Below are 27,994 nucleotides of genomic sequence, written 5' to 3' on the forward strand. Positions count from 1 at the left end.
AAAATATCCGTCAGGATGAAAGTGAAAAAAGACATAGAGAAAGAAAATAACTAAATAACTTTATCACTATTAGCATATTTATCAGCCTGAATTAAAACAAATACTAAGGCCAGGCTTAGTGGCTCATGCCTATAATCCTAGCACTTTGGGAGGCCAAGATGGGCAGATCTCTTGAGCCTAGGAGTTCAAGACCAGCCTAGGCAATGTGGTGAAACCCTGTCTCTACAAAAAAATTAAATTAGTGAGTGTGGTGACGTGCACCAGTGGTCCCAGCTACTTGGGAGGCTGAGGTGGGAGGATCATTTGACCCTGGGAAGTTGAGGCTGCAGTGAGCTGAGATCACACTATTTTACTACAGCCTAGGTAACAGAGTGAGACCCTGTCTCAAAATAAAAAAATAAAATAAAATAAATGCTAAAGAGATTTCCTTAGAGGAAAATGATGGCAGATGAAAACATGGACCTACTGGAGGGAATGAAGAAGAGTAGAAAGGATAAATATATGGCTAAATATAAATCGACTATGTAAAACAATAATTGAAATGGCTTTCAGAGTTTAAAATATATGTGGAAATAAAATGCAAAGCAAAAAAATACAAGCTTGCATCTCAAGGATATGCCATATCAAACAATAATGTAACGAGAAAAACAGAAATCAACGATACATAGGATATAAATATACAACAGAAAAAAATCAACAAAGCTGAGATTTGGTTCTTAGAAAAGAGAAATAATATTAAGAACTCTCTATGAGCAAAGACTGATCAAGAGAAAAAGAAAGAAAACACAACAATATCAAGAATGAAGAAGAGGATATTACATTGTATATCAAAAAGTTACTGAAGATATTCAAAAGCATAAAAACAATGTATTAACAATTTTGTAATGATAAATTTGACATAGTTTGGGTTAAAATGAGAAAATTTATTGAGAAGCAGAGCTTACCAAAACTGACAGAAGAAAATAAAAACTGAGTAGTCTGATACTAGTAATGAAATTGTAGCAATTGTTAGTAAAAATTTTTCCACAAAGAAAACTTGAGGCATGGATGACTTCACTGTTAATTTTTCTCAATTAAGAAGAAATAATATCAAACTTACCTAAACTTTTCCAGAGAATAGAAAAAAAAAGAATATTTTCTAATGTTTCTTTTTTTTTTTTTTAATGAGGCCAGTATATCAAAACCTGACAAGGACATTAAAAAGAAAGGGAAATTATTTAGCAACGTATCTCATGAACATAGATCCAAAAGTCTTTAATGAAATATTCACAAGCTGAATTCGGCCAGATTTTTAAAAAGCACAATTAAGTATGGTTTATTGCATGTATGCAAGAGAGGCTTACCATTCAAAAGTAGATCAACATAATTCACTATGTTAACAGAGAAAAAGGAGAAAACCATTTGATCTTCTTGATAGGTGTCAAAAAAGTTTGACAAAATTCAATACTCATTTATGATTTAAAAAAAAAAAATCTTAGCAAACTAGAAATAGTAGGGAACTTCTTTTGTTTTGTTTTGTTTTTGTTTTTGAGACAGAGTTTCACTCTTGTTGCCCAGGCTATAGTGCAATGGCGCAATCACCGCTCACCGCAACCTCCACCTCCCAAGTTCAAGCTATTCTCCTGCCTCAATCTCCCAAGTGCTGGGATTACAGACTTGCACCACCCTGCCCAGCTAATTTTGTATTTTTAGTAGAGATGGGATTTCTCCATGTTGGTCAGGCTGGTCTCGAACTCTTGACCTCAGGTGATCCACCTGCCTCGGCCTCCCGAAGTGCTGGGATTACAGGGTGAGCCACCGCACCTGGCCTGGAACCTCTTAAATATAAAGAATATCTACAAAAACTATAGCAAATGTTATACTCGATAGTAAAATGTTAAACACTTTCCCATTGAGTTGGAGAATGTTACAAGAATGCTCTGTGTTACTATTTCTATTCAATATTGTGCTGGAAGTCTTAGTCATACAATAATACTTAAAAAAAGCAAAAAGGGGGCTGGGTACAGTGGCTCATACCTATAATCCCAGAACTTTGGGAGGCCGACATAGGAGGATCATTTGAATCCAGGAGTTTAAGACCAGCCTGGGCAACAGTGTGAAACTCCGTCTTTACAAAAAGAGAAAAAGGTAGCCACATGTGGCGGTGTTTGCCTGTAGACCCAGCTCCCCTGGAGGCTGAAATGGGAAGATCATTTGAGTCCAGGTTTTCGAAGTTACAGTGAGCTATGATTACACTGCTCCATTCCAGCCTGGGCGACAGAGTGAGACTTTGTCTCAACAAAAAGGAAAAAAAAAAAGAAAAGAAAAGAATTAAAGAAATTGTCATTACTTCTAAGCAACATGATTATTTATAGAGGAAATCCAAAAGACTCTATAGACATGCTGTTGGAATTAATATGTTTAGAAATATCACTGAATGCAGTCAATATAAAAAACAATTGTACAATAGCCTCAAAAAGAATAAAATACTTAGGAATAAATTGAACAAAAAAGCGTAAGAAATGAACACTGAAAACTACAAAACACCATTGAAATAAAGAAGTTCCAAGTAAATTGAAAAATATTTTACACTCGTGGGTTGAAAGTCAATATTGTTAAGATGGCAGCACTTCTCATATTAATCCACAAATTCAACAAAGTCCTTATCAAAATCCTAGCTGTATTTTTTGCAGAAATTCACAGGCTGATCCTAAAATTCATGTGGAAATACAAGGGACCCAGAATAGCCAAGCTAACCTTGAAAAAAAAAAAAACGAAGGTAGAGGACTCACAATTCTTGGTTTCAAAACTTGTTACAAAGCTGCAGTAATTAAGACAAGGTGCTGCTGTCATAATAATAGACATAAAGATCAATGGAATACAACTGAGAGTATAGAAATAAACCTATACCTCTCTGCCAATTGATTTTTGACAAGGATGCCAAAACAATTTGATGGTAAAAGAATTTGAAAATAAGTTTTCAAGAAATAGGGCTGGGGAACTGCATAGACACATGCAAAAGGATGTATTTGGACTCCTACCTCATACTGTATACAAAAATTAACTCAAAATGAATCAAAGACCTAAAAGTAAGAGTTAAAACTATAAAACTCACTAGGTACGGTGGCTCATGCCTGTAATCCCAGCACTTTGGGAGGCTGAAGTGGGTGTATCACCTGAGGTCAAGAGTTCAAGACCAGCCTGGCCAAGATGGTGAAACCCTGTCTCTACTAAAAATACAAAAAAAAAAAAAAAAAAAAAAAAAAAAAAATTAACTGGCCATGGTGGTGGTCCCCTGTAATCCCAGCTACTCAGGAGGCTGAGGCAGGAGAATCACTTGAACCCAGGAGACGGAGGTTGCAGTGAGCCAAGCTCGCTCCATTGCGCTCCAGGCTGGGCAATAAGAGTGAAACTCTGTCTCAAAAACAAACAAACAAACAAACAAACAAAAAACTCTATAAAACTCTTAAAATAAAATATAGGTGTATATCTTCATCCATTACCATGTACAAGGCAACAGTTTCTTAGGTATGACATGTAAAGCTCTAGCAACCAAAGAAAAAATAGATGAATTGGACTTAATCAAGATTAAAAACTTTTGTGCTTCAGAGGACACTATTAAGAAAGTGAAAAGACAACCCACAGAATGGGAGAAAATACTGCAAATCATATATATCTGATAACAAACTAGTATTGAGTATATATAAAGAAATCTTACATTTCAACAGTAAAAAGACAAATAGCCCAATTAAAATTAGTCAAGGGGCTGGGCACAGTGACTCATGTCTGTAATCCCAACACTTTGGCAGACTGAGTTGGGTGGATCATTTGAGGTCAGGAGTTCAAGACCACCCTGGCCAATATGGTGAAACCCCATCTCTACTAAAAAATATAAAAATTATCCAGACATGGTGGTGCACACCTGTAATCCCACCTACTCAGGAGGCTGAGGTGGAAGAATTGCTTGAACCCAGGAGGTAGAGGTTGCAGTGAGCTGAGATCATGCCACTGCACTCCAAGCTGGGTGACAGAGTGAGACTTAGTCTCAAAAATAAAATAAAAATAAAACTAGTCAAGGGATCTGAAGAGACATTTTCCAAAGAAGTGATACAAATGGTTAACACACATATGAAAAGATCCTCTACATTGTTAGTCAACGCAGAAATGCAAATCTAAACCACAGTAAGATACCACTTCCCACTCAGGAGGATGGCTTTAGTCAAAATGATGGACGATAGCATGTGTTGATAAGGATAGGGAGAAACTGGAACCTCATACACTGCTAGTGGAAATGTAAAATTGTGGACTGCTTTGAAACACAGTTGGTAGTTTCTCAAGAAATTTAACATGGAATTAACATATGATCCAGCAATTGTACTCCTAGGAGTATATCCAAAAGAATTGAAAACATAATCATATGAAACTTAGACATGAATGTATATAGCTGCATTATTTATAATAGCCAAAACTGGAAACAACCCAAATATCTATCAGCTGATGAATAGATAAGCAAAATGTGGTATATCCATACAATAGAATATTATTCAGCCAAAAAGAAAAACTAGTGATACATGCTACAGCACCAATGAGCCTTGAAAACATGCTAGATAGAAACTAGTCACAAAAGACCAGATATTGTATCCTTCAATTTATATGAAACGTCTACAACAGGTAAATCTATAGAGACAGAAAGTAGATTGGTGGTTGTCAGGGGTTGAGGGCAGAAATAAATGAGGAATGACTACTAATCGTTATATGGTGGGTTTTTTGTGTGTGTGGTGATGACAGTGTTCTGGAATTGTATGATGACTGTTGCACAGCCTTGGGAATACACTAAAAAGCCACTGAATTGTACAGTTTAAAAATGTGAATGGTATGGTATGAATTATAATTTAATTAAGAAATTTAAAAGTCCATTGTATTCCTAAATACCAGCAAAAAGGAGAAATTATAATTTTAAAACAGCATTTACAATAGCATAAAATATCAACCTAGTAATAGAATAACAAAAGATGCTCAAGACCACTACATGAAAACTAAAAATCATTTTTTAAAGGAAATTAGGGAAAACATACATTAATTAAGATACCATTTCAAGGACTGAAAAGTTTAATATTGTAAAGATATCAGTTCTCGCCAAATTAATCTTTATCTTCAATGCCATCCCAATTTCAGCAGGGTTTTGCTGTTGTTGTCATTTTTTTCTGAAATGACCAGCTAATTGTAAAATTCATATGAAAATTCAAAAGGACAGGGTAGTCAGGGCAAACTTGAACTAAAACATATTTGGGCAACCTACTTTACTAGATATCAAGACCTGTTATTAAACAATAGATAAAAGAATGTGATGTAGGCATAAGGATAGACACATTAACCAGTGCAATGGACTAGAGTCCAGAAATACACCTACAAATAATACAGTCATTGATTTCTGACAAAGGTGAAGTGCCACGCAGTTGGAAAAAAGACAGTCTTTCAATAAATGCTGCTAGAGCAACTGGACGTCCATATTGAAAAAATTGTATGTCAGGCCGGGCACGGTGGCTGACGCCTGTAATCCCAGCACTTTGGGAGGCTGAGGTGGGCAGATCACGAGGTCAGGAGATTTAAGACCATCCTGGCTAACACGGTGAAACCCTATCTCTACTAAAAATACAAAAAATTAGCCAGGCATGGTGGCAGGCACCTGTAGTCCTAGCTACTCAGGAGGTGACTGGCATGAACCTGGGAGGTGGAGCTTGCAGTGAGCCGAGATTGCCACTGCACTGCAGCCTGGGCAACAAAGCAAGACTCCATCTCAAAAAAAAAAAAAAAGAAAAAAGAAAAAAGAAAAAATTGTATGTCAACCCACACCTCACACTGTACACAAAACTTATTTCCAAATAGATGACTGATTTAAATGTGAAAGAAAAACAATAAAACTTTTAGAGGAAAAAAAATAGGTCTTCAAGACCTTGGGATAGGTTGGCTTTTTTAAAAAAAAAAAAACAGGGCACAAAACATTCTAACCATAAAAACATAATGAATTTGACTATGTTAAAATTAAGAACTCTGTTCATCAAAAAGATACCATTAAGAGAGTGAAGGGTGCAACTCACTGAATGTGAGGAAAAAAATTGAATACATATACCTGGTTGTTATGAGCTGAATTGTGTGCACCCCCAAATTAATATGCTGAATTCATCAGAGTGTGACTGTATTTGGAGATAGGGTCTGTAAAAGATAATTGAATTAAAATAGGGTTCCTTAGGGTGAACCCCAATCCAATATGACTGGTGTTCTTATAAGAAGAGGAAATTAGGATGCAGGCACGCATGGAGGGAAGATCATGTGAAGACACAGTGAGCAATAAGCATTTACAAGCCAAGGAGAGGAACCCTACCAACACCTTAATCTTAGACTTGTAGCCTGTAGAATTGTGAGACAATAAATTTCAGTTGTTTAAGCCACTCAATCTGCCACTTTGTTATGGCAGCCTTAACAAATTAATACACTGAAAAGAACGATTCTACATAATATATATGGAACTCTTATATGTATTAGTAAATATTTTAAAAATGAGTACCCAATTGAACAGACACTTCAAAATAGAAGATATCCAAAACGTCAAGAACATATTAAAGGCTATTGAAGTTCATTAGACAATGTGAGAATGAAAATCTACAAGATATTGCTGTATCATTGTTCAACCATCAAAAGGACTTAAGTGAAAAAGAAAATACCAAGCATTGATGAGGATATATAACAACTGTTACTCTTAATCACTAATATGATTATAGATTGCTACAACTACTTCAGAAAACTAGCAGTATTTATTAAAGCTTAGCATATGCATTCTATGATAGAGTAATTCCCCTGGCATATTATGTGATAGCGCAATTCTTCTTCTAGGTATATACCAGATAGAAGTGTGCATGTATGTTCACCAAAAGATGTATTTTGGAATGTTCATAGCAGTACTATCATATTAGCCCTAAAATGGAAACCAGCCAAAAGCTCATCAGCAGTTAGACAGACAAATGAATTGTGGTATATTGACCCAATAGAATTCTACAGGGGTCAGAAAACTTTCTTAAAAGGCCAGATAGTCAATGTTTTTGGTTTGCAGACTATAGATCTTTATAACTATGCAAGTCTGTCTTTGTAGGTCTTTGCAACCCAAAAGCAGCCATAGACAATATGTAAATGAATAGACATGGGTGTATTCCAGTAAAACTTTATTTACAAAAATAGATAGCTGGCCCATGGACTATAGTTTCCAACCCCTGCTATAGAGCAAGGAGATTGAATTAGCTATAACTACACACAACAATATGAATGAATATCACTAACATAAAGTTAAGCAAAAGAAGCCAGACACAAAAAGTAATACTGTATGAGCCCATGTATATAAATTGCAAAAATAAGCACTACTAACTCTCATGGTTTGAATTGTGTTTCACAAAAATGTATGTTGATGTTCTAATCCCTGGTACCTGTGAATGTGATCTTATTTGCAATCGTTTGCAAATGTAATCAAGTTAAGGTGGACCCTAATCCAATAGGACTGCATCCTAATCCAATACGACTGGTGTCCTTATATGAAAAGGCAAAAAGACACAGACACAGAGAAAAGTCCATATGAATACCGATACAGAGGAAAGACAGCCATGCAAAGACAGAGGCAGAGATTATAGTTCTGCTCCCACAAGCCAAGAAATGTCTAGAGCTATCAGAAATTGGAAGAGTCAAGGAAGGATCCTCCCCTAGAGGCTTCAGAGGGAGTATGGCTCTGCCAACAACTTTATTTCAGACTTTTAATGTTCAGAACTGTGAAAAAATAAATTTCTGTTGTTTTAAGCCACCCAGTGTGTGGTATTTTGTTATAGCAGCCCTAGAAAACTAATATACTAATCTGTGCTGTTAAAAGTCAAGATAAATGTTACTCTTGACAGTGTTGACTAGAATAGGACAGAAAGATAGTTTCTAGGGGTGCTGATATTTCTCTGTTGTGGGTAGTACTGAACCCTATATATATTATTTCCTTATTAAGTCAAGAACTTTTACCTTTTCACTTAAAGGAAACACTTTACAGCTTCTCTTTGGCACATCCAAATTGCCAGCATCACTACTCTTGTGCTTTGGAGCCATTATTAAGTAAAGTAAGGGTTACTTGAACACAAGTACTGTGATACCGTGACTGTCGATTTGATTATTGAGACAGCTACCAAGGGACTAAGGGGTGGTTAGCATATACAACCTGGATATGCTGGACAAAGGGATGATTCACATCCAGGACAGAATGAAGTGGGACAGCATGAGATTCTATCACGCTACTCAGAATGGTGTGCAGTTTAAAACTTACGAAATATTTATTTCTGAAAATTTTCATGTAATATTTTCAGACCAGAGTTGACCTTGGGTAACTGAAACTGTGGAAAGTAAAATCATGGTTGAAAGGGGCTATTGTATGTAGTCATCCAAATCTTAGGAACTTATGCATATCCCTATTGTACAATTCCATTTTTATATGCAAATGTATATATCCCTGGATAAAGATACATAATTAGACCTTTAAACATAACATACATACACTATTTCTTAGTAACTGACACAATGAAGGGTCAGTAGATTACCCTACTAAGGTTGTGACACCAAATTTGGGCCTTTTCAAAACAATCCAAATTTCACTTGTTCTAATCCCTTGTCAGATGGTGTTATTAAATGATACAAACTGATATTTAGTTCAAAGAATATAATTGCTAAATGGCTGTTTCCAAATGTGCTTGCAAGTTGAACAAATGTTTCTATTTTGTGTATCATCAAATTATAGGACTATGTATAAAAACAAAAACACGCACCTTAGGGAATGTAAAATAATGGAAAATTCTTTTCATGCTTTCTACAACTTATATTAGTCCGTTTCCATGCTGCTGATAAAGACATAACTGAGACTGGGTAATTTAAAACAAAATGAGGTTTGTTGGGCTCACAGTTCCATGTGGCTGGAGAGGCCTCACAATCATGGCAGAAGGTGAAAGGCATGTCTTACATGGTGGCAGACAAGAGAGAATGAGAGGGGAATTCTCTCTTGAGAATGAGAGAGAGAATAAGGGAAACCCCTTATAAAATCATCAGATCTTGTGAGACTTATTCGCTACCACAAGAACAGTATGGGGGAAACTGCCCCCATGATTCAGTTATCTCTCCCAGTTCCCTCCCACAACATGTGGGAATTATGGAAGCTGCAAATCAAGATGAGATTTGGGTGGGACACAGCCAAACCATATCAAACTTTTTGAAAACATTCTTTTAGCTGCAATTTCTCACATATGGTTATAGTTCCAAGAGGTAAAATTTTTGTACAATTTGAGGAGAACATTTTTGTTATTTTTAGTATATGGCAATGTGAAACATATTTTTAAGTTGTAAAAACAAAAATTAAAAAATTTTCAGGCCTGCTCTTAGTGTATGAAGATTAGGCATTCAAACTTCTTATCCTTTAAATGCATTCTAAATAAGAATTATAGGCTTTGCTTAATTTGAAGAAAATCTATTTGACATTAATAAATTTATCTTCATTTGCAGTGTTTTTCTGAATATGAAAATTTAATGTCTTCAGGCTGGGCGCAGTGGCTCACACCTGTAATCCCAACACTTTGGGAAGCCGAGGCAGGCGGATCACCTGAGGTCAGGAGTTCGAGATTAGCCTGGCCAATGTGGTGAAACCCCATCTCTACTAAAAATACATAAATTAGGTGGGCGTGGTGGCAGACACCTGTAATACCAGCTATTTGGGAGGCTGAGGCAGGAGAATTGCTTGAGCCTGGGAGGTAGAGGTTGCAGTGAGCCGAGATTGCACCACTGCACTCCAGCCTGGGCAACAAAGGCAAAACTCTATCTCAAAAATAATAATAATGATGATTAACGTAGTTGAATGAATACAAGGATAAAGCCAATCCTCAGGCACATTGTGTGTCCATCTAAATACCAGTCAAAAGGCAGTCTACTTTTCTTTATATTCTTTGGTGTGTATGTGCATTAAGTTGCAAAATCAAGGACTCTAGTTCAGTGTATTCCTTTTCTTCATAAATAAATAACAAAATGATAATAAAATATTTGACAGAAAAATGAAAAGGAGACTCTCTTATCATTAAAAACAAAAGTAAAACCATGAAGTGCATAAATCTATGATTAGCATAAATGGAGAACTGCAAAAGTCAAAGTAATATTAAAAAATACTCCAATGGCTTCTGCACAGACCAGATTATTTGAATTTATAATTAGAAAGTTACATTAAATGTGTCAGAGATTCTTGCTATTTTCTATTTATTGTCTGGACTTTTTTTTTTAAAGAAGTGACCCTTGCCCCGCCACCTGTTAATGACCCTGTTAAAGTAATTTTAAGTGTTTTCTTTCAATACATTTCTATTTGATATTATTAATAAATTTACTTTAAATGCTTGGAACGGGAGACTTTATAACAAGTAAATTAATATAATATGTGGCAAAACTATGAAAATATTTGCATCTCAGATGATGACAGTGATGGAATATGGAATCTGCTGTCTTTGGAGTATACTTAAGAGTACAGCTTAGGCTGGGTGTGGTGACTCACACCTGTAGTCTCAGCACTTTGGGAGGCCAGGTGGGTGGATTGCTTGAGCTTACAGGTTCGAGACCAGCCTGGGCAACATGGCTAGTCTCTACAAACCCTGTCTCTACAAAACATACAAAAATTAGCTGGGTGTGGTGGCGCGTGCCTGTAGTTCCAGCTACTGAGGGGGCTGAGATGGGAGGATCGCTTGAACCTGGGAGGCCGAAGTTTCGGTGAGCTGAGATGGTGCCGCTGCACTCCTGCCTGGGTGACAGAGCCAGACTTTTTCTCAAGAGAAGAGTACAGCTTAGATTAATTTTTTTCTGAGAACCTTATCTTTCTAATTACCAATATCTGTAAGCTTATATTTGCTAATAAGACAAATTCAGACAATTCTCAGGAGGTAGGGAGGGCGGCAGGGTAGAGGGGAGCACTTTTATTTTCGAAGTACCATGTGTAACAAAAATACAGCAAAAAGATTTCGTCAGGTAGTATCCATTTGCTAGTATTATATAAACAAACAAACAAAACTTGCATACAGTCCTCATTCCTGACAAGATTTGCCAACTTTGCCTTGAAATTTTTGGGAGCCCTCAGAGTCCCAGATCATAGTTGTTGCCACTGGGAGCAAATGTGTGCATAGTCATTGTGCACCACCTTGTGGCAGCGTTTAGACATGCATCTCTTTTAGAAGCTCTTTAGTATTTAAGAGACAAAGGCAACTCTTTATTGCTCATTTTTAAACAGCAACTTGCAAAGCTTTTCTTCCAAGTCTTCCCACCTCAAAACAATAGTTCCCTTCTCTAAATAACTTAAATAAATCCTTTGGGAGAACTAAAACAACTGGTACAACTAGAGAGAGAATTGTTGATAGATCAGGCTCTGGAATTAGACTACCTTGAATTAGAATCTCAGATTTGCTACTTACTAACAGCATAGTCTTTTTTTTTTTTTTTTTTTAATTTATTTATTATTATTATACTTTAAGTTGTAGGGTACATGTGCATAACGTGCAGGTTTGTTACATATGTATACTTGTGCCATGTTGGTGTGCTGCACCCATCAACTCGTCATTTACATCAGGTATAACTCCCAATGCAATCCCTCCCCCCTCCCCCCTCCCCATGATAGGCCCCGGTGTGTGATGTTCCCCTTCCTGAGTCCAAGTGATCTCATTGTTCAGTTCCCACCTATGAGTGAGAACATGCGGTGTTTGGTTTTCTGTTCTTGTGATAGTTTGCTAAGAATGATGGTTTCCAGCTGCATCCATGTCCCTACAAAGGACACAAACTCATCCTTTTTTATGGCTGCATAGTATTCCATGGTGTATATGTGCCACATTTTCTTAATCCAGTCTGTCACTGATGGACATTTGGGTTGATTCCAAGTCTTTGCTATTGTGAATAGTGCTGCAATAAACATACATGTGCATGTGTCTTTATAGCAGCATAATTTATAATCCTTTGGGTATATACCCAGTAATGGGATGGCTGGGTCATATGGTACATCTAGTTCTAGATCCTTGAGGAATTGCCATACTGTTTTCCATAATGGTTGAACTAGTTTACAATCCCACCAACAGTGTAAAAGTGTTCCTATTTCTCCACATCCTCTCCAGCACCTGTTGTTTCCTGACTTTTTAATGATCGCCATTCTAACTGGTGTGAGATGGTATCTCATTGTGGTTTTGATTTGCATTTCTCTGATGGCCAGTGATGATGAGCATTTTTTCATGTGTCTGTTGGCTGTATGAATGTCTTCTTTTGAGAAATGTCTGTTCATATCCTTTGCCCACTTTTTGATGGGGTTGTTTGTTTTTTTCTTGTAAATTTGTTTGAGTTCTTTGTAGGTTCTGGATATTAGCCCTTTGTCAGACGAGTAGATTGCAAAAATTTTCTCCCATTCTGTAGGTTGCCTGTTCACTCTGATGGTAGTTTCTTTTGCTGTGCAGAAGCTCTTTAGTTTAATGAGATCCCATTTGTCAATTTTGGCTTTTGCTGCCGTTGCTTTTGGTGTTTTAGACATGAAGTCTTTGCCCATGCCTATGTCCTGAATGCTACTACCTAGGTTTTCCTCTAGGATTTTTATGGTATTAGGTCTAACATTTAAGTCTCTAATCCATCTTGAATTAATTTTCGTATAAGGAGTAAGGAAAGGATCCAGTTTCAGCTTTCTACTTATGGCTAGCCAATTTTCCCAGCACCATTTATTAAATAGGGAATCCTTTCCCCATTTCTTGTTTCTCTCAGGTTTGTCAAAGATCAGATGGCTGTAGATGTGTGGTATTATTTCTGAGGACTCTGTTCTGTTCCATTGGTCTATATCTCACTAACAGCATAGTCTTAAGCATCTTACTGAACCTCTGTAAGAATTAATTTTCCCATATGCGAAATGGAGATATGGTAGGAACCTTATAGGCAGACAACCAAGGGTGAGTAGACATTTGAGGAAAATGTAGAATGTGTGAAAGTCCAAAATAAATAAATAGAAAATGGATGAAAGAGCAAAAGGATAATTCAGGAATATAACAAAACCTAATATAAAACTTTAGTAACCTCAGAGAAATTAAAGATTATATTAGCAACCACAAAACTGAATAGGATGCCATTTTAAAATAAAAAGAACCAGAGCAAGCACAGAGAAGCAAAAACTATGTTTGGAAAGAAAACTGGAGGGCTTGAAGATAAAGTCAATACCTTCTCACTGAAAGCAAAAAGTCAAGGAGATAGAAAATGTAAGAGAAAAAGGAGGCAATTTAAGAGCCCAGTATCCAACTTGTAAGTGTTGAAGAAAGAACAAACAAATCAGAAGAAATAATTTGAGAAAACTTTTTAGAACTGAAGTGTGACAGAAATCTTCACATTAAAAAGGCTTACTTAATGCTAGTTAGGCTGAATAAAAGGTCTACAAATAAAGCATAATTGCGATATTTCAGAACATTGTGAAGAAAGATAAAATTGTAAATGCTTACAAAGAACAAAAATAAAAAATTGCAATAGTCTTTTTGTGAGCAAAGTTGGATGCTAAAAGTCAATTGATTTAAAATTCCAGGGGGAAGCCAGGTGCACTGGTTTGTACCTGTAATCCCAGCTACTTGGAAGGATGAGAAGGCAGGATTGCTTGAGCCCAAGAGTTCAAGGCTGTGGTGAACTGTGATCTCACACCTGCACTCCAGCCTGGGTGACAGAGTGAGACCCTGTCCCCAAAACTAGTAATAAAAAAAAAATTCCAAGGGAAAAATGATTTTCAACTTTATGTTCTATGCCCAGCCAAACTACTAAGTATGAAAGTAATATAAAGATAACCTTAATACATTCAAAGATTCAGACAATTTTATTCTCACACATCCTTTCTTAGGCAGTTGCTTGAAACTGATCACCAGTAAAAGAAGAAAGAAAAAGCCCAAGAATCCATTTGTAGTAGATTCAGCCCAGGAACTTAATGAAAGAAAGTTCAAAGATGACAGTTATAGGGCAGGTCTAGATTGCATTAGGAGGCAGATATAGGGCTCAAGGAAGGAGGCATCTGTGAGGGGGGAATAAATGGATGAGGCATTCCCATGTATTTGCTTTTACCCTTGAACTATTGAGTGAACTTAAACAAACAAGGTAGATATTGCTAGACTAATAGGAAAGCTGCAAAACTTGAGGGGAAGTAATATGCTGCTCGAGAAAGAAAATCATTCCACTTGATTCTGCATTAAAAATATTTTTACCTTCTCTATATCTCACATCAGTCTATTCTCTGTAACTCTACTTCCACCACCACTCTGGAGTTACCATCATTTCTGCTTAGACTTCTACTGGTTTTCTTGCATCCTTTCTGTCTTATCTCAAATCTATTTTCCATATTACACTCTACATAGTGATGTTTTTTCAAAATGCAAATCTGATTATGCCCCCTCTTTGGTTAACACACTTCAGTGGCTTCCCATAGCTCTTCGAATCTAAATCATTAGCATCCCCTAGAAGGTTCTATATGGTTACATGGTCAGCCAGTCCCTAAGCAGCAATGCAGTGGTAGCTGCTATGTAGTCTTGCCTCACTTTTGTAGATTTGGCTGGTAAGGACACCCTGATGGATTTAAACAGTTTTATTACTTACACAGATGGCAAAGCAAGATCAGCATGGTATTAGCTGCTTATATCCCCAATTCCACAGGATGATACCAAACTAGAGGGGTCAGATGACAGACAACATGAGTGGTGAGTTGCTTTGTTTTTGAGAAGTGAACTCTAGGCTGCAGCTAAGCAGTTTTATCCGAAAGGGACAAAGTGGAAAGTTCCATGCCTTAGTGGAATCAGGGAGGCAGATGAGAAACTGCCTCATGGCAAGTCTTCTGCAAGATCGGGGGTTTTCTGCAAGGTATGTAGCAAATGTGAAATGGCCTTTGGTAGCTCCTCACAAGACTGCCTATCTTGCCATTTTTAAGGATGATCACGGGGCATTCTGCCAACAGTCGAGTCTTACCTACATGGCCTATATGGAGACATGCAATTGCCATGGTGCCATGCTGCTAACATAGGCTGCCTTTACTACCACTATAGTCTCATCTTATGTACTTTCTCATATTTGCTAGCATCAGTCATACTGACCTTTCAGTTTCTCCAATGTGCCATGCTTTTCCTTGTCATAGAGCTTTAGCATATGCTGTGCCCTCTGCCTGAACCCCACTTTCTCCTCACTCTTTGCCTTCTTAACTTCCCTTCTTTCTTTGGTACTCAGCCCAACGTTCCTGACCAGAACAGCTCCACCTCTTATCACATAGCATGATGTACCTCTCCTTCACAGCATTCAGAACAATTTTAGTTTTAAATTTATTTGTATAATCTTGAATTGATGTAATAGTAGAGATAGTGGAGATAATATGCATTAATATATTATCACTTAATTGTCAAATGTTTTTACATACTTAATTACATTTTATTTTTACATCTCAGTGAGATAAACAGAACAGATATTATTTTAAATCTTTTTTCCCAAATAAGAGCCTATATTAGAGCTCATTTTAAGTTCTATTTTAGTGTTCCCTGTACTTCACCACTATGTTTTTTCTGTAAATACATTAAATATAATGCAGCATACAGTAAGCAGTAAGCACAGAGAAAATGCCACAGTGGCCCAAAGGAGAGGGAAATCAGATCAGGCGATCACCATAGACCTCCAACACAGAGGTCCCATTTGAGTCAGACTTGCAGGTTGGTAGGCAGCTGTTGGGCAAGGAAGTGAGGGTCTTCTAAGACAAGAGATAATATCAAAGCTACAGTTATAGAAAGGCATGGGACTATTTGAAGAATGGCAGTTGAATGTGTTTTGATGGATGTAGGGTCCCAGGAAGGGAAGCTGGAATTGGATCGTGCAGGGCCTTGAAGATGGAATTGATTTTGTTTGCAGTAGGAAGTAACTTACGTTTCTAAGTGGGCAAATTGATCTGATCAGCATTGAACTTTAAAAGCATTAAATAGGCAACAATGTGTAGAATAAATTGTAGCATGGAGGATTGGATTCAAGAAACCAGTTCTAATCTAAGTGAGAGGTAACAGGATCATGACTTGGGACAAAACACCTGAAGCAGTAAGTCATGACACACCTTACAAAGTTTAATGTCAAAGCCTTTCAGTCAGTGCCTAAGAGGAACACACTTGTGTTTGAGGAACGTTAGGTCTATTTAATGTACTGCAGCAAAGGAGAGATCCATAGCAACAGAACTGTGGGTCATCTCAGGGAGCCGGGAGGATTTTCTTCTTATAGGATTTCAGCTTGTGCTGGGTGACTCTTAGGAAGGTTTAGGGAAAGCAGAGGTCTGTTCTAGATTGGATGCCCTCAGGAAGTGAGGTATTGGGTATTTTGGTACATTTTATTTTGGAAGTGAGAGGATTTAAAAAATAGTAGTCATCTGTGATAGCCAGAAGAGGGGGATGTTTCATTATTTTTTATGGTTCTTGAGAATTCTTTTCTCTAGTTTTAGAAATACTTACATGGTAGTCTTATCTCTGTCTTCTTCTACTGTGGTCACAGAGTGGCCTTATCTGGATATTTATATTCTCACAATTGTTTGCTCAATTGGGAATACTGTGGTTTAGCTGTCAGCTTCCAGCTGCCAGGTGTTTTCTTTTTACTTCATCAGTACCCAATACATTGATCTGTTCAGCCCTAAAGACCAGCCATTGCCTCATATGTTGAGCAGCCTCATCTATTTACCCCTGGCTGCAGTATGTATATTATCACTGTCTAGATGTGCCATGACTTGGAAAAGCTTGATTGAACAATGGTGCTGAAAATGAAGAGTAAAGGACCAAGAAATGTTGTAAAGGTTTTCAAGCTCTCCACTATCTCCAACATTTCTGGGTCACTTAAAATCTATGCTCCAGCAAAAATAAGCTGATTTCAGCTCTTACAATCTGTGATTTGCTGCCTTTGGGTATTATGCCCTCCATCTGGAATGTCTTCCTTTGGTCTCATTCTCATGTTCATATTTCTGTCTGTCCTTCAAGGACCAGTTCAAACATCTCTCTCCTTCCCTGTGCTACTAGTGAGAGCTAAGATCAAGAAAAACTGATTTAAAATATAATAAATGAAGAATAAACTATATATTTGGATATGTTAATTCTAAGAGGAGTCAAGATGGAAATAATCTCTCTTTTCTGTGAATTCATATAGCAAATTTATTAGATCCCTAAAGCATTTATTTCCAATATTTATTAAGTATGTATTACATCCTGTTTACTAACTTCTGTCAGCAGTACCATCAAAATGCCATGATGTTTGCTTCTTTCCAGGTTTTTCAGGCTTAAGTACAAAGCAGCAGAAGTGTTTTTAAACTCCACCCTCATTCTTACCTCATTTAGTATAAAAGTTACTGATATGTGGCCAGATTTGACCTTATTAACATTATACATATATAATGTTTTATATATATATACACACATACATACATAGAAAATATATACCATGCAGGTTGAGAGTATTAAACTATATATATATGTCTGTGTGTGTCTATATATATAGTCTATATATATATAGTGTCTGTGTATATATACACGCGCGCATTCACACACACACACACACACACACACACACACACCAGGGAGGTTATACACACCAGGGAGGTCGAGAGAAGCTTGTAGGTGGCTCAGTGTTTCTTGTTGGGACTAATAGTGGGGCAGGGACTAACTTATCGAAAATATGTTTTAAAAATTACCAGGCATGGTGGTAATTGCCTGTAGTCCCAGTTACTTGGAAGGCTGAAACAGCAGGATCTCTTGAGCCGAGGAGATTGAGACTGTAGTACTAATTATCATGCCTGTGAATAGCCACGGCACTCCAGCCTAGGCAACATAGCAAGACCCCATCTCTTTATTTAAAAAAAAAATTACGTGGATTACAAAACACTTGAGGAAGTATAAAAATCAATATTTTTGTATTGTCTGAAAGGAAGGAAACTGGATAAAAATTAATTATATTGAATTAACAATAATAAATGCACTGACAAATAGGTTTGTTTTTCCTATATTAATTTAGGAATGACTGCCAGCAAAAAACCTGGGAACCGAGAATGCAATCATCCTTGTAAAAGTAAACATACATGTGGACATAACTGCTGTGAGTTCCTTAAAACAAGTTTATTTCAAGTGTTCAGAATTGAAAGGTCTTTGGTGGATAGTAATGACATCCTAATTATCTATGTATGATATTTATATTATGCAACTTAATAACTCAAATAATTTTCTCTCTTTTGTGGGCAACATAAAAAGGTAAATACTATATTCGAAAATTTAAAGAAATTTGACTTTATAAGAATAAAATCTGAAGTTTAACCTAAAGAATCTGAAGCTTCTTTTCATAGGTAAAATTGGAATTGCACAGAAGTCAGAAATTAAAGAGTCAACAATTTCTTCATATTTATCTGATTTAAGAAACAGGAACGCTGTTTCATCTGTTCCTACAGTTAAACGTCTGAAGGTTAGTTTTAATAACATTTTCCCTTTGTTCTGTAATTTAATGTATATAAATATTCTTTGTTCTGTCTATCAATTAGGTAGGTATCCACAGTGTACTTTAGAATTACTTGTGGACTTGACTAAGAATATTACCATTATTCATAATCCATCTTCTCTTTCTTCCTTCCTTTTTTTTCTAAATCTTTCTTCTTTCCTTTCATCTTCACTAAGCACCAAGAATATGCCAAAGTGCTAAGATATAGTGATGAATAAGACAGTCTTATTCCTAATCATAGAATTTGTAGTTGAGTGAGAAATACAAATAAGTAAACATGCTTTTTTAATACAGTGTGATGAGTGATTCTATGACAGAAGTACAACACACTTAAGTTTAGATAGAAAATGTACTCAATCCACATTTGATGGACTAAGAAAAGATTCCTAATAGATGTGATTGAGACCTGAAGGATAGGCCAAGGATGGAGGGGCAGGCACCAGAATGATAGTAGGAAGAGATAGCTAAATATTCCAGGCATAGAGATTATACAAAGGTCCAGAGGTAATAAAGAAAGAGAGGGAGAGATCTTTAAATAAACTCTTTATCAGTAATACAGTATGTCTAGAGTTCAATTACAAGTAAAGGAGTAGAGAGAGATGAGGCTGAAGAGGCAAGTAGGAGCTAGATCATGCAGACCTTTTTGCTATTTTAAGGAATTAGACTTTATCATGAAAGTACTGAGAAGCCAATGAAAGGTTTTAACCAGTGACATGATCAAAATTGTATTTTATAAAGGTCACTCTGACTGCAATGTAGAAAAGGGATTAGAGGATGATAGAATAGGAACAAAGGGACTCATTAGGTGGTTTTTATAATAATCTAAGCAAAATAATGGCCTAGTTTAGGGTAGTGGCAATAGCAATGGAGAGAAGTGACTAGGTTAAATTATTTTTCAGAGGTAGAATCGCTACCTTGCTACTTCATTGGCTATAAGAGACAAAGTAGAAGGAGCAGTCAAAAATGATGCCCAGCCTGGCCGGGCGCGGTGGCTCAAGCCTGTAATCCCAGCACTTTGGGAGGCCGAGACGGGCGGATCACGAGGTCAGGAGTTCGAGACCATCCTGGCTAACACGGTGAAACCCCGTCTCTACTAAAAAATATGAAAAACTAGCCGGGCGAGGTGGCGGGCGCCTGTAGTCCCGGCTACTCGGGAGGCTGAGGCAGGAGAATGGCGTAAAAACCCGGGAGGCGGAGCTTGCAGTGAGCTGAGATCCAGCCACTGCACTCCAGCCTGGGCAACACAGCGAGACTCCGTCTCAAAAAAAAAAAAAAAAAAAAAAAAAATGATGCCCAGTTTTCCGACATTAGCAACTGGGAGAAAAGTAGGGCCTCGTTTGGGTAGATATTCTGAAGGAAAAGCAAGTTTGCTGGAATAGGGAACAGGATAAGTTCAACTTGGGAAACACTGAATTTAGAGGGCCTGCAAGATATCTAGATAAAGATGTCCTACAGACAGTTGGATACAACTGTTTGAAAATCAGGAGAGAGAGCTGAGCTAGAAGTAGAGACTTGAGAGTCATTCACATGTAGATGACAATTGAAACCACAGGAATAAATGAGAACTTTGATTGAGAAAGTGTAGTGTGGGGGGGCGGAGCAAGATGGCTGAATAGGAACAGCTCCAGTCTCCAACTCCCAGCGCGAGCGACACAGAAGACCGGTGATTTTTCATTTTCAACTGAGGTACTGGGTTCATCTCACTAGGGAGTGCCGGACAATCGGTGCTGGTCAGCTGCTGTAGCCCGACCAGCAAGAGCAGAAGCAGGGCGAGGCATCGCCTCACCTGGGAAGCGCAAGGGGGAAGGGAATCCCTTTACCTAGCCAGGGGAACTGAGACACACAACACCTGGAAAATCGGGTAACTCCCACCCCAATACTGCCCTTTCAGCAAACAGGCACACCAGGAGATTATATCCCACACCTGGCTGGGAGGGTCCCACGCCCACGGAGCCTCCCTCATTGCTAGCACAGCAGTCTGCGATCTAACCTCAAGGCAGCAGCGAGGCTGGGGGAGGGGTGCACGCCATTGCTGAGGCTTAAGTAGGTAAACAAAGCCTATGGGAAGCTCAAATTGGGTGGAGCTCACAGCAGCTCAAGGAAACCTGCCTGTCTCTGTAGACTCCACCTCTGGGGACAGGGCACAGTAAACAACAACAAAAGCAGCAGAAACCTCTGCAGATGCAAACGACTCTGTCTGACAGCTTTGAAGAGAGCAGTGGATCTCCCAACACGGAGGTTGAGATCTGAGAAGGGACAGACTGCCTGCTCAAGTGGGTCCCTGACCCCTGAGTAGCCTAACTGGGAGACATCCCCCACTAGGGGCAGTCTGACACCCCACACCTCACAGGGTGGAGTACACTCCTGAGAGGAAGCTTCCAAAGCAAGAATCAGACAGGTACACTCGCTGTTCAGCAATATTCTATCTTCTGCAGCCTCCGCTGTTGATACCCAGGCAAACAGAGTCTGGAGTGGACCTCAAACAATCTCCAACAGACCTACAGCTGAGGGTCCTGACTGTTAGAAGGAAAACTATCAAACAGGAAGGACACCTACACCAAAACCCCATCAGTTCGTCACCATCGTCAAAGACCAGAGGCAGATAAAACCACAAAGATGGGGAAAAAGCAGGGCAGAAAAGCTGGAAATTCAAAAAATAAGAGCGCATCTCCCCCGGCAAAGGAGCGCAGCTCATCGCCAGCAACGGATCAAAGCTGGACGGAGAATGACTTTGACGAGATGAGAGAAGAAGGCTTCAGTCCATCAAATTTCTCAGAGCTAAAGGAGGAATTACGTACCCAGCGCAAAGAAACTAAAAATCTTGAAAAAAAGTGGAAGAATTGATACCAAGAGTAATTAATGCAGAGAAGGTCATAAACGAAATGAAAGATATGAAAACCATGACACGAGAAATACGTGACAAATGCACAAGCTTCAGTAACCGACTTGATCAACTGGAAGAAAGAGTATCAGCGATTGGGGATCAAATGAATGAAATGAAGCGAGAAGAGAAACCAAAAGAAAAAAGAAGAAAAAGAAATGAACAAAGCCTGCAAGAAGTATGGAATTATGTAAAAAGACCAAATCTACGTCTGATTGGGGTGCCTGAAAGTGAGGGGGAAAATGGAACCAAGTTGGAAAACACTCTGCAGGATATCATCCAGGAGAACTTCCCCAACCTAGTAGACCAGGCCAACATTCAAATCCAGGAAATACAGAGAACACCACAAAGATACTCCTTGAGAAGAGCAACTCCAAGACACATAATTGCCAGATTCACCAAAGTTGAAATGAAGGAAAAAATCTTAAGGGCAGCCAGAGAGAAAGGTCGGGTTACCCACAAAGGGAAGCCCATCAGACTAACAGCAGATCTCTCGGCAGTAACTCTCCAAGCCAGAAGAGAGTGGGGGCCAATATTCAACATTCCTAAAGAAAAGAATTTTAAACCCAGAATTTCATATCCAGCCAAACTAAGTTTCATAAGTGAAGGAGAAATAAAATCCTTTACAGATAAGCAAATGCTTAGAGATTTTGTCACCACTAGGCCTGCCTTACAAGAGACCCTGAAGGAAGCACTAAACATGGAAAGGAACAACTGGTACCAGCCATTGCAAAAACATGCCAAAATGTAAAGACCATCGAGGCTAGGAAGAAACTGCATCAACTAACGAGCAAAATAACCAGTTAATATCATAATGGCAGGATCAAGTTCACACATAACAATCTTAACCTTAAATGTAAATGGACTAAATGCTCCAATTAAAAGACACAGACTGGCAAACTGGATAAAGAGTCAAGACCCATCAGTCTGCTGTATTCAGGAGACCCATCTCACATGCAGAGACATACATAGGCTCAAAGTAAAGGGATGGAGGAAGATCTACCAAGCAAATGGAGAACAGAAAAAAGCAGGGGTTGCAATCCTAGTCTCTGATAAAACAGACTTTAAACCATCAAAGATCAAAAGAGACAAAGAAGGCCATTACATAATGGTAAAGGGATCAATTCAACAGGAAGAGCTAACTATCCTAAATATATATGTGCACCCAATACAGGAGCACCCAGATTCATAAAGCAAGTCCTTAGAGACTTACAAAGAGACTTAGACTCCCATACAATAATAATGGGAGACTTCAACACTTCACTGTCAACATTAGACAGATCAACGAGACAGAAAGTTAACAAGGATATCCAGGAATTGAACTCATCTCTGCAGCAAGCAGACCTAATAGACATCTATAGAACTCTCCACCCCAAATCAACAGAGTATACATTCTTCTCAGCACCACATCGCACTTACTCCAAAATTGACCACATAATTGGAAGTAAAGCACTCCTCAGCAAATGTACAAGAACAGAAATTATAACAAACTGTCTCTCAGACCACAGTGTAATCAAACTAGAACTCAGAACTAAGAAACTCAATCAAAACCGCTCAACTACATGGAAAGTGAACAACCTGCTCCTGAATGACTACTGGGTACATTACGAAATGAAGGCAGAAATAAAGATGTTCTTTGAAACCAATGAGAACAAAGATACAACATACCTGAATCTCTGGGATACATTTAAAGCAGTGTGTAGAGGGAAATTTATAGCACTTAATGCCCACAAGAGAAAGCAGGAAAGATCTAAAATGGACACTCTAACATCACAATTAAAAGAACTAGAGAAGCAAGAGCAAACACATTAGAAAGCTAGCAGAAGGCAAGAAATAACTAAGATCAGAGCGGAACTGAAGGAGATAGAGACACGAAAAACCTTCCAAAAAATCAATGAATCCAGGAGTTGGTTTTTTGAAAAGATCAACAAAATTGACAGACCGCTACCCAGACTAATAAAGAAGAAAAGAGAGAAGAATCAAATAGACGCAATAAAAAATAATAAAGGGGTATCACCACCGACCCCACAGAAATACAAACTACCATCAGAGAATACTATAAACACCTCTACGCAAATAAACTGGAAAATCTAGAAGAAAGGGATAATTTCCTGGACACTTACACTCTTCCAACACTAAACCAGGAAGAAGTTGAATCCCTGAATAGACCAATAGCAGGCTCTGAAATTGAGGCAATAATTAATAGCCTACCAACCAAAAAAAGTCCAGGACCAGATGGATTCACAGCTGAATTCTACCAGAGGTACAAGGAGGAGCTGGTACCATTCCTTCTGAAACTATTCCAATCAATAGAAAAAGAGGGAATCCCCCCTAACTCATTTTATGAGGCCAACATCATCCTGATACCAAAGCCTGGCAGAGACACAACAAAAAAAGAGAATTTTAGACCAATATCCCTGATGAACATCGATGCAAAAATCCTCAATAAAATACTGGCAAACCGGATTCAGCAGCACATCAAAAAGCTTATCCACCATGATCAAGTGGGCTTCATCCTTGGGATGCAAGGCTGTTTCAACATTCGCAAATCAATAAACATAATCCAGCATATAAACAGAACCAAAGACAAGAACCACATGATTATCTCAATAGATGCAGAAAAGGCCTTTGACAAAATTCAACAGCCCTTCATGCTATAAACTCTCAATAAATTCGGTATTGATGGAACGTACCTCAAAATAATAAGAGCTATTTATGACAGACCCACAGCCAATATCATCCTGAATGGGCAAAAACTGGAAAAATTCCCTTTGAAAACTGGCACAAGACAGGGATGCCCTCTCTCACCACTCCTATTCAACATACTGTTGGAAGTTCTGGCTAGGGCAATCAGGTAAGAGAAAGAAATCAAGGATATTCAGTTAGGAAAAGAAGAAGTCAAATTGTCCCTCTTTGCAGATGACATGATTGTGTATTTAGAAAACCCCATTGTCTCAGCCCAAAATCTCCTTAAGCTGATAAGCAACTTCAGCAAAGTCTCAGGATACAAAATTAATGTGCAAAAATCACAAGCATTCTTATACACCAGGAACAGACAAACAGAGAGCCAAATCATGAATGAACTTCCATTCACAATAGCTTCAAAGAGATTAAAATACCTAGGAATCCAACTCACAAGGGATGTAAATGACCTCTTCAAGGAGAACTACAAACCACTGCTCAGTGAAATAAAAGAGGACACAAAGAAATGGAAGAACATACCATGCTCATGGATAGGAAGAATCAATATCGTGAAAATGGCCATACTTCCCAAGGTTATTTATAGATTCAATGCCATCCCCATCAAGCTACCAATGACTTTCTTCACAGAATTGGAAAAAACTGCTTTAAAGTTCATATGGAACCAAAAAAGAGCCCGCATCTCCAAGACAATCCTAAGTCAAAAGAACAAAGCTGGAGGCATCACGCTACCTGACTTCAAACTATACTACAAGGCTACAGTAACCAAAACAGCATGGTACTGGTACCAAAATAGAGATATAGACCAATGGAACAGAACAGAGTCCTCAGAAATAATACCACACATCTACAGCCATCTGATCTTTGACAAACCTGAGAGAAACAAGAAATGGGGAAAGGATTCCCTATTTAATAAATGGTGCTGGGAAAATTGGCTAGCCATAAGTAGAAAGCTGAAACTGGATCCTTTCCTTACTCCTTATACGAAAATTAATTCAAGATGGATTAGAGACTTAAATGTTAGACCTAATACCATAAAAACCCTAGAGGAAAACCTAGGTAGTAGCATTCAGGACATAGGCATGGGCAAAGACTTCATGTCTAAAACACCAAAAGCAATGGCAGCAAAAGCCAAAATTGACAAATGGGATCTCATTAAACTAAAGAGCTTCTGCACAGCAAAAGAAACTACCATCTGTAGGCAACCTACAGAATGGGAGAAATTTTGCAATCTACTCATCTGACAAAGGGTTAATATCCAGAACCTACAAAGAACTCAAACAAATTTACAAGAAAAAAACAAACAACCCCATCAAAAAGTGGGCAAAGGATATGAACAGACATTTCTCAAAAGAAGACATTCATACAGCCAACAGACACATGAAAAAATGCTCATCATCACTGGCCATCAGAGAAATGCAAATCAAAACCACAATGAGATACCATCTCACACCAGTTAGAATGGCGATCATTAAAAAGTCAGGAAACAACAGGTGCTGGAGAGGATGTGGAGAAATAGGAACACTTTTACACTGTTGGTGGGATTGTAAACTAGTTCAACCATTATGGAAAACAGTATGGCAATTCCTCAAGGATCTAGAACTAGATGTACCATATGACCCAGCCATCCCATTACTGGGTATATCCCCAAAGGATTATAAATCATGCTGCTATAAAGACACATGCACACGTATGTTTATTGCGGCACTATTCACAATAGCAAAGACTTGGAATCAACCCAAATGTCCATCAGTGACAGACTGGATTAAGAAAATGTGGCACATATACACCATGGAATACTATGCAGCCATAAAAAAGGATGAGTTCATGTCCTTTGTAGGGACATGGATGCAGCTGGAAACCATCATTCTTAGCAAATTATCGCAAGAACAGAAAACCAAACACCGCATGTTCTCACTCATAGGTGGGAAATGAACAATGAGATCACTTGGACTCGGGAAGGGGAACATCACACACCGGGGCCCATCATGGGGAGGGGGGAGGGGGGAGGGATTGCATTGGGAGTTATACCTGATATAAATGACGAGTTGATGGGTGCTGACGAGTTGATGGGTGTAGCACACCAACATGGCACAAGTATACATGTGTAACAAACCTGCACGTTATGCACATGTACCCTAGAACTTAAAGTATAATAAATAAATAAATAAATAAATAAATAAAGAGAAAGTGTAGTGTAACAAGAGACCTAGTAAAGAACCATGAAGAATGCCAACATTTAGGCCAGATGTGGTGGCTTACGCCTGTAATCCCAGCACTTTGGGAGGCCGAGGCTGGTGGATCACAAGGTCAGGGGTTTTAGACCAGCCTGGCCAACATAGTGAAACCCCGTCTCTACTAAAAATACAAAAATTAGCCAGGTGTGGTGGTGGATGACTATAATCCCAGCTACTTGAGAGGCTGAGGCAGCGAACTGCCTCAACGGGAGGCAGAGGTTGCAGTGAGCTGAGATTACACCACTGCACTCCAGCCTGGGCAAAAGAACAAAGCTGCATCTCAAAAAAAAAAAAAAAAAATTGCCAACATTTAAGAAGGGCTTGAGTGAAATATTCGAGTCAAGAACTAACCTGAGTTTCTCCTAATTCATTGATTTGGGGACTTTATGTACCACCAGGAATTTTGTTGTTTGGCTCAAGTGTTACAAGTTATTGATGTGAAACTGATACTTGAACTTATACTGATACTTGAACTTATATTTGTTTCATTAATAGATACAGATGAGTAAATCTCAAGGTGTGGACCTTAAAGAGTTTGGTTTTACTCCAAAACCTTCCCTTCCTAGTATATCGAGGTACGCATATAATGTTAGTATCTAAGGTAAAATATTTATCATAAACTCTGTTCCTGCAGGTAACCATTTATTCAGGGAAAGATAGTCACTGGCTACCATCCAATCACAGTTATCGTTTAGTTCCATAATGAAGCAATAACATCATAATGGTTTCATTATCTTTGATACCCCAAATTTATTTAGAACTCTACAGTTATGAAATAACACTCATTAAATCATCTCTTCCCTAGGAAACTACCTCTCCTATGTCATTCCCTTAGGTTCTCTCTTTATAGGGAATATAAACTAAGTGACAAGAGTATACTTTAAAAGTGGAAATGATGTTGGCATACAAAGTCTAACCTTTCCATTTAGAAGCTCAGTCCATGCTAATAATATCTCAGATTTATAATACAAAAATTATACATTCGTGCATTATATTTTCTGACTTAAACAACAACATGGCCATAAAATGAGGTATTTTTTTGTCCTATTGTATAGATGGAAAAACTGAAGTTCATATTCCTACTTAGCAAGCAGAAGGCCTCAGATGGTAACTCAGTGTTCTTTTCCTATATCATGATGCCTACAGGACAATCATATATGTAATTTCCCTTCCAGATAAGGGCATTCTATATGCAGGAAGGACATTCAATATATTTAACAACTAGTACAGAACAGGAACTGACTCATTGGAATAGATACCAGCAGTACTTCTAGAGATCGTGGCTTTTGTTATCTAACTAAGGGCATGCAAAGAAGACTAAGCATTGGTCACTTCCATTAAACACCTGTTTATTTGCTACCCAGGCTGGGTCTAGTTTTTCATAGAAGTGTTAAATGAATAAATCATTATTTTTATTTATATGAATAAATAGTTTTCAGGCTTAGATTAATTTTCATATTTTCTTTAACTTTTTATGGTTTTATCTTTATAAAGATCAGAATATTTAAACATATCTGAATTTCCTATAATGGAGCAGTGGGATCAGCCTGAAATCTATGGAAAAGTTAGACAAGAACCATCTGAATATCAAGACAAAGGTAAATTACCATTGATACTTACTTGAGAG

The 27,994-nt window shown here is 38.0% G+C and overlaps 1 protein-coding gene across 1 annotated transcript in view; it reads left to right on the forward strand.

Annotated features, from left to right (window-relative positions):
• LOC107126966 (probable ATP-dependent DNA helicase HFM1) overlaps positions 1-27,994 on the forward strand; it is a 117,852-nt gene that overhangs the window by 77,563 nt on the left and 12,295 nt on the right. The window contains 4 exon segments of the mRNA XM_074036510.1: positions 18,076-18,156; positions 18,401-18,516; positions 26,863-26,942; positions 27,862-27,965. Coding sequence (XP_073892611.1) covers positions 18,076-18,156; positions 18,401-18,516; positions 26,863-26,942; positions 27,862-27,965 — 381 coding nt within the window.

This window comes from Macaca fascicularis, chromosome 1 (assembly GCF_037993035.2).
Source record: "Macaca fascicularis isolate 582-1 chromosome 1, T2T-MFA8v1.1".
Lineage (NCBI taxonomy): Eukaryota > Metazoa > Chordata > Mammalia > Primates > Cercopithecidae > Macaca > Macaca fascicularis.